The sequence below is a fragment of the Musa acuminata genome, chromosome BXJ2-8 (assembly GCF_036884655.1).
Source record: "Musa acuminata AAA Group cultivar baxijiao chromosome BXJ2-8, Cavendish_Baxijiao_AAA, whole genome shotgun sequence".
In the NCBI taxonomy this organism is placed as follows: domain Eukaryota; kingdom Viridiplantae; phylum Streptophyta; class Magnoliopsida; order Zingiberales; family Musaceae; genus Musa; species Musa acuminata.
The window spans coordinates 3,001,752-3,014,001 of NC_088345.1; the positions used below are offsets into that span (position 1 = coordinate 3,001,752).

General features: G+C 55.5%; 1 protein-coding gene across 1 annotated transcript; it reads right to left on the bottom strand.

Annotated features, from left to right (window-relative positions):
• Window positions 1-1,414: 1,414 nt before the first annotated feature.
• On the bottom strand, window positions 1,415-4,547 carry LOC103993881 (phospholipase A1 PLIP1, chloroplastic). The gene is made up of 5 exons (XM_009414100.3): window positions 3,844-4,547; window positions 2,748-3,236; window positions 2,607-2,666; window positions 2,112-2,528; window positions 1,415-2,032 (listed from the first exon to the last, which is right to left on the bottom strand). The coding sequence occupies exons 1-5, from the start codon at window positions 4,441-4,443 to the stop codon at window positions 1,568-1,570; spliced, it is 2,031 nt and encodes a 676-aa protein (XP_009412375.2). The 5' UTR covers window positions 4,444-4,547; the 3' UTR covers window positions 1,415-1,567.
• Window positions 4,548-12,250: the final 7,703 nt, after the last annotated feature.

Here is a 12,250-nt window from a genome sequence, read left to right on the forward strand (position 1 = left end):
TTCTTTTATTGCATTGTATCACTTTTCAGAATTATTACTTTCCATTACTTGTGAAAAATTTAAGAGGTCTTTTTTAATTTTTATATCATAATTTGATTTTTTTAGATATACCACATAATCATCATAAATGATAAGTCTTATTTTCCTTTAAAATTTTCTCAATACTATTGATTATGATTAATCTAGAAGATTATTAGCGATGACATCAATATTATATCAAAGTACATTAATGTTATTTTATTATTCACTATTATCAATTTGTTCAGTAATTTAAGAAACAATAACCTCTCAAATAGAAAATGATAAAGGAGTATCAACCACATATCTTATATATCAAAATTAATTTTTCAAGATTTTTCAGGATTTTATTATTTTCTATAAATCTTGCATTACCATATTTTATCATCATCGTATTATGATTAAGTCAATAAAATCTATATCTTTTAAATTTTTTTGGATAACTAATAAAATATTCAAAAATAATGATTAGATCTAATTTCTTTTCATGTGGATTAAAGACTTCTATATTTATAAATCAATCTCATATATATATATATATATATACACTGAGTTTTCTACTACTCCATAATTCAAATAGAATTGATAAAACTAATTTATTAAAATTCATATTCAATATATACATAACTATCCTAAAAACTTCACCTAACGTCAACTCAAATATAAATGAATAACTCATCATGTTTTATCTTTCAGTAATACTATTTTATTGTGACAAAAATGGTAAGACATATTGAGTAAAATACCTTCTTTTTTTAGGTATATAGCAAAAGAGCCATGATTCTAAACTAACATAGTTTTAATTTTTTATTTAAATTATTTCTCAATTTCATTTATGTACATATCAAGTGTCAATGGTTTAATCTTAGCATTGAACTCGTCAGATTGGATGTGATGGCATAATCATGGCCAATGCTTCTCTAGGAGGCAGATGGCATGGATAAAGTCGGAGGCGAAGACAACACATTTGGATGCAGACCACCTCGACATGATGAATTAGGCCATAGAGTAGCTGAGCACACATGCTTTGATAAGAGTCTAGGAAAAAGATTGCTTCATTGGGGCCGGTAAGAATGTTAAGGTTGGCTGAGGAAGTGGCGACTCTCGTAGTAGTTGGTGAGGATAGGACGGCCTATTAGGCCACCAAGAGTGAGCACCTTGGACTTCATAAACCGGAGGTATATTCCCTTGCCCTTGTCAAGGCCAGCACGAATTGGCTCATCACCAACATTTGGAGCAACGAGCGACGATTTAGCTAAGAATAGCAACATATCAGATCTTAATTTCAGTATTGAGATTAATTTTTAATTCGATTAAAATTGGTCTTTTAATCGAGATATAAACTAAGCACACATCTCCAGTTGTTGATTCCATTAATTAATCAGATACTTGGTGATGCATCCCAAACCATATACAATTATTTGCATTAACGATACACATGCGTCAAAAGGACTCCAGTAAACAATTGGGAGGAGCAAATCCGAAGCACTCCATCTCCGTCCGAGCAACCCTCGCTATATACATACATAATATATATAGAGCGATGTCCTCAAAGCCCAGCAGCCACGTTGTCAGTTAACAAAGCTGGCTTCTCCAAGAGCGGATTATGGTGGGCTGCGCATGAATGAGCAGGTAGGGCTCCGTTTGCGGGGACGGGGAGACGTGGCCACCATCGGTTGCGCGGGTGCTTCCTCGACCTCCGCCTCGCTGACTTGGTGTGCTGCCGCAGCAAGCCGTTGATCGCCTTGACGTAATTCCTGCAATCGTGGTCACGGAGGATGGTGCCTTCCGAACCGTACGCCCTGGGGTCGCTCAGGGTCTCCAACGGATGTGGTGAGTTGATGAAGGCTCGCAGCGCGCTTGCGGTCGTACCTCTCGGTGAGCTCCCTCCCGCGTCGTTCTTCCCGTCCAACGCGTAGAGAGCGGCTTCCGGAGGGAGTAGCGGGTGGAAAGGCGAAGACTTGTCATCGGGCTGCAGGATGTAAATCTGGCCCAATGGAGAATACAGAACCTTCTGCTTTACAAAAACAGTATGCAATCGTCAAATGAAACAATCCGACAAAGAGGAACAAGTGGTCAGCGTGTTATAGTACCTGATTGTTAAGGCAAGGGTGGGAGCGAAAGGCCGCGTTGAGGCGCTTGAGGACATGAGCGACGTGGTTGGGGTAATTGCAGGAGAAGGCCCTGGGGACGATGTCGCGGTGCATCATTACGGAGCGGACGAACCCCTCGTCCAACCCCAGCTCCTCCAGGACCCGCTGCCCCCCGCAGAACACTGACGGTGACCCGAACGTGACGACGGGGAGGAGTTGGCGGAGCCTGACGTCGCCTCGAGCCAGCAGCATCAGGCCCACGAGGAGGCAGAGGCTTCCCCCCAGCGAATGGCCGGTGAACCGCAGCCTGGCCCTGTCGCCGTGCCGACTGAGATGCTCTTTGATTTCCGGCAAGAATTGCTCGTAGATGCCCTTAGCCGCTTCGTAGATTCCCCGGTGCACCAGAACCTCCATCTCCTGTTCGGGGTCATGCCAACGTCAGAGCTCGCTTCTGACAGGAGCGGCGAACCATTGGAGAAATCTGGGCAACCATACCTCGAATTTGATGGGCTCAAAGAATAGATTTGCTTGCCAAGAAGCCAGCGAGTCGGATCCCTACAGATTGAGACGTACGCGACTCATTGGAGTGGTGGTGGAAGTGCGGATAAGAAGGAACTTTGACCGTCAAAGGCGCACCTGGATCACGAAGCAGCGAGTGCAGGTGCTGTCGTGATCGCACACGAACCACTCGCACGGGGAGGAATGGAGGGAGCGGAGATCCTTGGCCGCCTCCTGCCTCGCCTCCTCTTCCGCCGCCACCACCGCCGTCATGGTCGACGCCGCCACGTACGCCGCCACCTGGGGGTTCTTGTAACCACATCTGTAGGGACCCGACGCCGACGCCGACGCCGCCGCCGCCGCCGCGTCGGCATCGTGGTGCCCAGCTCCACTGCCGAGGGAAAGCAGGCCCTTGGCGCGGGAGTGGATATAGGAGGCGGCGGATGCCGCAATCTCGTACGCCAGGGACGGCCGGCAGGAATGGTTGGGCTGGGCCCCCGTCGAGGTAGCGAATCCAGGAGCCGCTCGCGGGTCGCTCTCGTGCTGTGCCCTGATCGCGGCCTGCGATTTCTTCTCCAACGACGAGGTCACGAATCCAAGCTCGGACTCCTCCCACAGCTCCGCCGCCTGTGATTCGCAGCAGCAACAGGGTAAAGATATATAACATACATTTCTTTGCACGCGATCCACACACCCATTTGGGCTCACGGTGCGTCCATTTCCGACTGTGGCACGGCCCATAATGTTATCCATGTAAATGTCTAATGTGATTCTGATGCCCATTCCGCATGAGTTCAAAACATGTCACTAAAGAAAAAGAAAAAACACGTGTCGATGTCACATCGACATCAATGCGCCATACTGAAGCAACCCCAGCTATAAGCTCTATCTGACCAATATAGTTGGACAGTAATTAGCAGCAGTAAGCACAATCACGTAAGCCTGCACACGACACGACGGTATCTCCCACACACAATGTGGCTATCGCAAAGGTGAGTTGTGAGAGAAACACATAGAATATGTTAAATAGTTTTTGGGACGGATCGAAAACCAAACCCGCCTTTTTCTCGTTCAGGCGTTTCGTGTGAGTTTCCTCTAAATATATATAATAGAAAACGTGGAATTCTCAAACGAATGGGCGGTTGCTTAGTTGGAGCGTTGGGAAGAAGTTACTAGTACAATTAGAGCCGTTGAAACTGAAATGGACGGGAGAGATTGAGGGGAGAGAACTGACCTTGATCTCGGGGATCACGTAAGCCATGTAACAGAGGTACGCCAGCTGGGAGAAGAGCTCCGCCTCCGACCACGGGACTCGCCCCAACAACCTGGCGAACGATTCCCGATCCCACTCGTCCCGTTGCCCTCCCTCCTCCTCGTCCGTGTCGTAACTCACCCCACAGTACCCATCCTCTTCCTCGGCTCCCTCCTCTTCGTGCTTGTGTTGCCGATCCCTCCACCGCCGCCTCAGCTCCGAGATCCGCGCCACCCAATTGGCTCGCTCCTCCTGCCTGATTCTGTCCTCGTCATCCAAACCCGACACCGCCTCCTCGTCACTATCATCCGCCGGCTCCACCCTCATGCCGCCTCCCGCCTCCTCCTCCTCCTCCTCGAACAGGAATGACCGGATCGAGTTGGTGACGATGGATCCGAAGGGGAACACGCCGATCGATCGGCTGCTCTTCAGCGACGCCGGGGCGGCAGCGCGGGTTACGGCCAAGGAGCACCGAAGTTGCGGTGCCGACCGCGATCGCCGCATTCCCTCGCGGAGGTGATCCCTCACCGTCGCCGCCGCCGGAGACGAACCGGGCACGCTCACTGCCGCGCACGCCACCATCTCCTCCTCCGCGGACCCGGCGGTGGTTCCTTCCCTTCTCCTTGTTCTCTTCGCGGCGGACCGATCTGAAACAGGGAAGCAAATTTTAGTCGTCAAGAGGGTTCGCCTCGCTTCCCGTCCGTCCTTTGAGCCTAAACATTACTTAAATAGGACGATCGAGTATTCACGGACATCCTCATACTGGCGTAAATACCCTTCGAAAGTGCCACTAATGACATAGGGAACCCCATCCATCGACCGGTAGACATCCACATGGCCATAGTGGACGGTGGATCTACTCTCCCACATAACCAACCATCTACGGCGGGCTCGCATCAACTATACCTTCGACATGGCGTACGATAGTGGTTCGTGAATATTATAAGGGGTGGAACAGTAAAAGAAGCATGGGCCAGGTGGAGCGAACAAGGTCGCAACCAACAAGGGTGGAGTACTCGTCGCCATAGCTTAATTAATATTCATCTGGATCTCGTTCATCTCCAAGTCCAACATCAACATTGGGATGTCCACAGCCGCACCCTGTAGCAAAAAGAAACTTGAGGGAGCAGAAGTGCAACAAAGCAAACGGGTAGTGACCCAGAAGAAATCTTCGGTGGTCACGTTTGTCTGAAAGCAATCGATATGGAGCTAGAAGCCATAGTCGCCTCCGATGGCGTAAGGGAAACAGACAAGGAATGGTCAAACCATCGGTCGAACAGTGTGGCGGCAACAATCAAAAGGGCAGATGGTGAGAGGCAGAGAGGATTGCCCGAGGAAAGGGAGGAAGCAGGAAGAAGAGAGAAGTGGTGGCGTGGAAGCGAGCGACTGCAGGAACTACCCCGATTAGAAGAGAGCTATTATGGTAAAATGGGAGGTGTTACGGCGAGTAACTTTTTTAGCCGTTACCTCGGGGTCGGTACGGCTGGTTCGAGGGTCCGAGCGGCCAGGATCAGGTGAAGCTCCTCGCGGGATCCTCAGGGTGATCGATCACGGGGAATCGGGCTGAAGTGCTCCGCGTCGTCGGGTCGGGTCGGCTTTCGCCGAGTACCTGCACACTGGTCGGGTCGGTGATTCGGCCCGACTCCTCCGATGATCAAGTTAGAAGCGAAGAGGGGAATCTTAGATGGAATCGTGAGTTTTTCCGCTTACCCTGCCTGCTTGGAGCCCGAGGGTATTTATAGGTGAGCTCGATGTTACCTGACGCGCCATCCTGCCGGGGCAGGGCCGTACACCTGATCGCGTTCGTTGCCGTTGTGGGCATTGCGCGGTAAGGCCGAGTTGCCGTAGGGTATGGCAAGCCTTGGTCGACGCCTTCCCCTGCCCTGTCCGGTCGTGCGGGGTCAGCATGATGAGGTCGTGCGGGTATGGTCGGTGAGGGTGCGCGTTACGCCGGTATTAATGCTCGTCTCTTGGTGCGGTGTGCCGTTTGGGGGTGGCTTGATATGGTGCGGTGTTACGTCAAATCCGGTGCGTCATGTCTTATTTGTTTTTACCCCTATCATACTCCCCCCCCGGAAGGAGTTATGCGTCGGTTTTCGCATGTAGGGGGGCCCGAGGCATGGCTCCTATCTCCTGGTGACTTGGCCACGCGAGTCTAAGGAGTGAGTCGTCGACGGGTCGGTCGGACGGGGCCGAACGTGATAATCATAGGGCCGACAAGGGTCGAGTATCACAAAGCGATCGGGTTACCGTGCTGGCATGGTCTTGGGAGGCGTGCAGCCGTGGGTCGAGGAGCACGACGTAGGCGGGTTTCCGCACAGGCGTGGTCTCGGGAGGCGTGCAGTCGAGGGCCGTGGAGCACGACGTAGGCGGGTTACCGCGCAGGCGTGGTCTCGGGAGGCGTGCAGTTGAGGGCCGAGGAGCACGGCACAGGCGGGTTACCGCGCAGGCGTGGTCTCGGGAGGCGTGCAGCCGAGGGCCGAGGAGCACGACGCAGGCGGGTTATCGCGCAGGCGTGGTCTCGGGAGGCGTGCAGCTGAGGGCCGATGCATGACTTCTTACTTCAGGTAGGTTGTTCATGCGGATCCGAGGGGCATGATGTAGACGAGCCGGTCACGCGAACGCGTCTCGAGCAGCACGAGGCCGAGGTGCGCAACTTAGTCAGGAAGCCGAGCAGAGTTGAACTCGGGGGCAATGTAGCCGATGTGGGCCGAGGAGCACAGTGCAGGCGAGGTGACCGCGTAAGTGTGGTTTCGGGAGTCGTAGAGCCGAGGGCCGAGGAGCACAACGCAGGCGGGGTGACCGCGCAGGTGTGTCCTGGATGTCGTAGAGCCGAAGAGCCGAGGAGCACGACGCAGGCGAGCTGACTGCGCAGGCGTGTCCCGGGGGGCGTAAAGCCGAAGAGCCGAGGAGCACGACGTAGGCGGGCTGGCCGCGCAGGCGTGTCCCGGGTGGCGTAAAGCTGAGGGCCGAGGAGAACGGCACAGGCGGGTTACCGCGCAGGCGTGGTCTCGGGAGGCGTGCAGTCGAGGGCCGAGGAGCATGGCGCAGGCGGGTTACCGTGCAGGCGTGGTCTCGGGAGGCGTGCAGCCGAAGGCCGTGTTTTTGATTTTTGGCGACGGTGGGGGTCGAAAAGTTACCGCATTTAATTCCTCCCTTAGAAAGGGCGAGTTGGCTCGTCGTTGAGGTCGAGGCATCCGGTTGCCGCCGCTTCGGCGGGGTCGCCACGTCCTACCTTCATTAAGGCGGAGGGCCTTTTGGGTGTCTTCCGATGCGACGCGACGGCTGGGTGTGTGCGTGGGTGAGCTGTTGTCCGCTCTTGGGAGGCGAAGGGACCTTGATTCTGGCGGGACATCACCCTTAAATAGCGGACGCCGAGGCTTGCCTCTATCTTCTGCTGCAGCGTTTCCTCCTTCGAGTTCTGCCGTTGTCTCCCCGACCCTCTTCCCGCTCTCCTGCGTAGTTTTTCCCCCTCCTAAGGTCAGTTGAGATGTTGTCCTCTTCTTCTCCTTCGTCCCTTTTATCTTCTTCTTCTTCATCATCCCCTTCTCCTCCCCCTATCCTCGGGGCTGGAGAGGGGAACCCTGCTTCGTCCCCCGTTGAGTCTTCTGATGGAGAAGTAGCACGGGCTCTTGAAGCTTTGATGTGGCCACACGACCTGGACTCCGTCGTGAGCGGGTCTTTGCTGGAAGGACTCCGGGGTTGTTATCATATCCCGGAGGACTATATCCTCTGTGCCCCTGAGCCGGGGCAACGGGCGTACGATCCCGTCCCGAGGGGCTTCGCCCTATCCCTTGACACCCTGGAAGCGGGCTTGCGCTTTCCTCTCCATCCACTCATCGTATCTTGCCTGTCCTTTTGGCGGATCTCGTCGTCTCAGGTGACGCCGAACTCTTGGCGTTACCTAGTGGCATTCCTAGGGGAATGCCATTATGCCGACATCGCCCCTACCCTCGATCTCTTTCTCTCTTGTTACCATCTTTGCAAGAGCTTGGGGGGCTACTTTCTGTCGGCCCGAACGGGCTTTCGCGTCGGGGGTGCCCCTTCCAACAACAAGGGATGGAAGGGGAGGTTTTTCTATGTCAGTCGTGAGCAGGACTGGGGCTTCGGGGTCCGATGGTCCGCGCGGGCGATCGATAACACCACCCTTTGTTTGGGCGATGTGGAGCGCCAAGCTCTGGGGAGGCTGAGAGAGATCCTCCCTAAGTCGCAGGCCATCCGGACCATGACCGAACAGTGGCTGGTCGAGGCGGGCCTTAGCCCGGTGCCTCTGGGTACGTTTAACGGCGCTTGGATTGGGGTTTTGGCGTAGCTGATTCTCGGTACTGACCCGTTCCATCTTTTGCAGAAATGGTGAAGCTCCGGTCGTTCCTGGAGGTTCAGGCGCCGCAACCTCCTCTCCCCACTCCGCCGCGCGACCCGACACCTTCTCTCCCGACTCAGCCAGACGACCCGCAGCCCGGTTCAGAGGCCGCCCCACTGGAGGTCGAGGCTGAGGGCCCTTCGAAGAAGGCGAAGACAACCCCGTCGAGGGGTCCTGAGTCGGGCCCCCACCGCGGCGGGGCCGGATCTAGCCGACGGCCATCTGGGAAAGGCCCGCGCCCCATCTCCGTGCGCGACCTGTGCCGACTCCCAGCCGGAGACGGGGAGCCTTTCCTGACACGGCTGGCGAGCGAGATCCCGCCTGCTGGGGCCGCCGAACCCTTGGTGGCTCGTTGGGAAGGCCTGTCCCGAGGGGACAGGGTGTGGGTCGGGGGAGATCTCTCCGCAGCGTTTCTCCGAGGCGCGCTTCATCCCGACGTGGCTCGGGATCTGTACACTCTCACTTCGGATGTGCTGCTCAATAAGTCCGCCCAGTCTTTGGTCTGGGTACGTTTCTGTTTCCTGGGCTTGTCTGCCCGGCGCCACCTTTCTTGACCCGATCTTCCTTGCGTAGGGGATCCATTATGCGACGGCCTTGATGGACAGGGTGCGCGACGCCGGCCGAGTCATCGGGAGCCTCGCCAATCGCAACGCCGAGCTCGTCCGCCAGGTCGAGGAGGCTCGATCCGGAACTGGTCCGGAGGCCGTGGCGGCCGCCGAGTAGCGGGCGGCGGATCTGGAAGCGGAGGCAGCACGTCTCCGATCGGAGCTCGAGGCCTCCAAGGAGGCGAATGAGGGGCTCCAAAAGACAATAAGGGTGGAACGGACAGAGCTCCGCCTGGTGAAAGCGGAGGCGAGCGCCCTCAGTAAGAAGCTAGAGGAGGCGAAGGCCGAAGCGAGGTCGGCCTCGGAGGCGCTGGCGGAGGAGGCCCGACTTCGACCTGCGAAAGACAAGGAGCTCCTCGAGGCCTACAAGAAGTCGGAGGGGTTCGAGCTCGGGCTCACGCGGACGGGGCGGGTGTCCTTTGAGTATGGTTACCGTATCGCCACATCCCGCTTCCGCGCTCGCCACCCTGGTCTTGAGGTAGAGGATAACTCCTTCGCTCCTCACCCCGAGGACCAGGGGGTGGATATGCCCGAGGAGGTCCCCTTCGATGATCGCCTGGAGGAATCTGGGCAATGAAAAAAGCGTCCTGTTTTTTATTTTGCCAGTTGGTCAGTTTTTTGTAAGTCGGGTCCTGTATTTTGGCTTGCTTTAAAAGAAAAGGCTTTTTCCCTTTCATTTTGTCAACTCCCTTCTCTTTTCCTAGGCGAAAGCTTCCGTTTTTGGGAGAAAAACTTTTAGACGAAAAAGCTCTTCCTCTTCAGGTTCCCGCCTCAGACGAAAAACTTCTTGAGGTTCCCGATGTTCCAGGTTCTCGGTACGGGAGAACCGTCCATCGATGTGAGTCGGTAAGTACCCGGCCGGACTACCTCTACGACCCGATAAGGTCCTTCCCATTTGGGGGCTAGCTTCCCCCTGGCTCGGGTTGGGTTGCTGACCTTGGTCCTTCGGAGGACTAGGTCGTCTAACTTTATCAGTCGAGGTCGTTCCTTCCTGTTGTAGACCCTTGCGACGGCTCTCTGGTAAGAGAGGGCCTTCAGGTGTGCGTCCGCACGTCGTTCCTCGAGCATGTCGAGGCTGGCGCGAAGTCCTTCGTTCGAAACTTCCTCGATGAAGTTCCTCGTTCGGAGGGTGGAGATGGTCATCTCGGGTGGAAGGACAACCTCGGTTCCGAACGTCAGGCTGTACGGGGATTCCCCAGTTGCGGTCTTGGGCGTGGTGCGTAGTGACCATAGGACGCTAGGGAGTTCATCGGTCCAGGCCGACCAGGCCGCGGACACCCTTCTTTTGAGTCCGTCAAAGATGGATCGATTGGTCACCTCTGCTAGTCCGTTTGTCTGAGGGTGTGCTACCGAGCTGAACCTTAGCTGGATGCCATGACTTGCGCAGAACTCCCTGAACCTTCTACCTGCAAACTACGGTCCGTTATCCGTAATAATGGCCCTGGGCAGCCCGAACCGAGTCACTAAGTTTCTCCATACAAACTTCTCCATTTGGTGCTCCGTGACTGTCGCCAATGGCTCGGCCTCGACCCACTTTGTGAAGTAATCTACTCCCACGATGATATATTTCCGCTGCCCCGAAGCCGGCGGGAAAGGGCCGAGGAGGTCTAACCCCCACTGCGCGAACAGCCACGCGCACGTGACGGGGTTGAGAGGGACCGCGGGCTGTTGGGGTGTGCGGGCGTGTTCTTGACATGCGCCGCAACGCTGCGCGTAGGCTTTTGCGTCCCGGCACATGCTCGGCCAGTAGTACCCCTGGCGAAGCAATTTGTGCGCCAAGGTTCGCCCTCCGCTGTGCTCTCCGCAGACCCCCTCGTGGACTTCGGCGAGGACCGTCCGGGCCTCATCCGGCTCTAGGCATCGTAAGAGGGGATAGGTGAAGGACCGCCTATAGAGCCGGCCACCTTCTTCGGCGTACCATGCGTGTGTACGGCGCAGTCGCCGAGCCGCTACTTCGTCGTGGGGAAGGGTCCCGTCCCGCTTGAAGCGCAGCAGCTCCTGTACCCACGTGATCGGGGCATTGCCGGGGGCCGTAACTGCTACTTCGATGGCGCGGGCAGGAAGTTCCTCGATCTTTGGGCATGTTTCGCAGGTCGGTTTCGACGCCAGCTTAGCTAATGCGTCAGCCCGCCCGTTCTCCTCCCTCGGGACATTGGATAGTGTGAAATAAGGGAACTTAGTAGTCAAGTCCCTTACCTGCGCCAGGTATTTCGCCATGGTTGGGTCCCGAGCCTCATACGCGCCGCTGAGCTGCTCGGCCACCAGCTGTGAGTCAGTGAGGACGTGTACAGCGGCCACCTGCATCTCAAGAGCCAGCCTGAGTCATGCTAGGAGCGCTTCGTATTCCGCTTCATTGTTAGTGGCCTTATACCCGAAGCGGAGGGAGCGTTCGAACGAGCGGCCGTCGGGGGCGAGCAGAACCAGTCCCGCGCCGGCGCCCTTTGAGCTGGACGAACCGTCCACATGTAGGAGCCAAGCCTCAGGAGGCTGCTCTAGATCCTCGCTTGTCGCCTGGGTTAGCTCCGCGATGAAGTCGACCACCGCCTGGGCTTTAATGGCAGTCCTGGGCACGTACCTTATATCATGCTCGCCTAGCTCTACTACCCACTTGAGGAGCCGACCTGCAACATCGAACTTAGATAGAACCTGTCGAATGGGTTGGTCGGTGATGACTTCAACTGGGTGAGCCTGGAAGTAGGGGCGCAACTTCCGAGCCGACAGCACCAGAGCGAGCGCGAGTTTCTCTATCGGCGGGTACCGCCCCTCGGGTCCGCTTAGGATGTGGCTGACGTAGTAGATCGGAAGCTGTTCGCCCGAGCTCTCTTTAATCAGGACGGAACTGACTGCATGGGGGGAGGCCGCTAGATAGAGGCCCAGCTTTTCGCCGGGAGAAACAGAGGCGAGCCGGGGGAGGTTCGCCAGGCGCTGCTTTACCTGTTTGAAGGCTTCTTCGCACTCCGTCGTCCACCGGAAGTTTTTTGGGTCCTTGAGCGCCCTGAAGAAAGGGAGGCAGCGATCCCCCAACCGGGCAAGGAAACGGGACATGGCAACAATCCTTCCGTTCAGCCGCTGCAGGTCTTTGACCGTCCGGGGTGACTGCATGTTGATGATCGCTTGGACTTTCTCCGGGTTGGCGTCAATTCCCCTTTCATGTATAATGAACCCGAGGAATTTCCCGGAGGTGACACCGAAGGCGCATTTTGTGGGGTTGAGCCGCATGCCGAACTTGCGTAGTGTGTCGAACGCCTCGGCCAGGTCGGCAATATGGGCTTCGGTCTTTTGGCTTTTCATGATCATGTCGTCCACGTATACTTCCATGTTCCTACCGATCTGATGGGCGAACATTTTGTTCACCGTCCTCTGGTACGTGGCCCCGGCGTTCTTCAACCCGAACGGCATGACCTTATAGTAGTACACACCT

What these genes read in the sequence shown, in the direction of transcription:
- LOC103993881 (XM_009414100.3), bottom strand. Translation starts at nt 4,443, where the DNA reads ATGGTGGCGTGCGCGGCAGTGAGCGTGCCCGGTTCGTCTCCGGCGGCG. An exon ending in CTCGCTGCTTCGTGATCCAG is followed by an intron (nt 2,667 to 2,747) that starts GTGCGCCTTTGA and finishes CTCAATCTGTAG; the next exon opens with GGATCCGACTCGCTGGCTTC. An exon ending in ACCCTTGCCTTAACAATCAG is followed by an intron (nt 2,033 to 2,111) that starts GTACTATAACAC and finishes TTTGTAAAGCAG; the next exon opens with AAGGTTCTGTATTCTCCATT.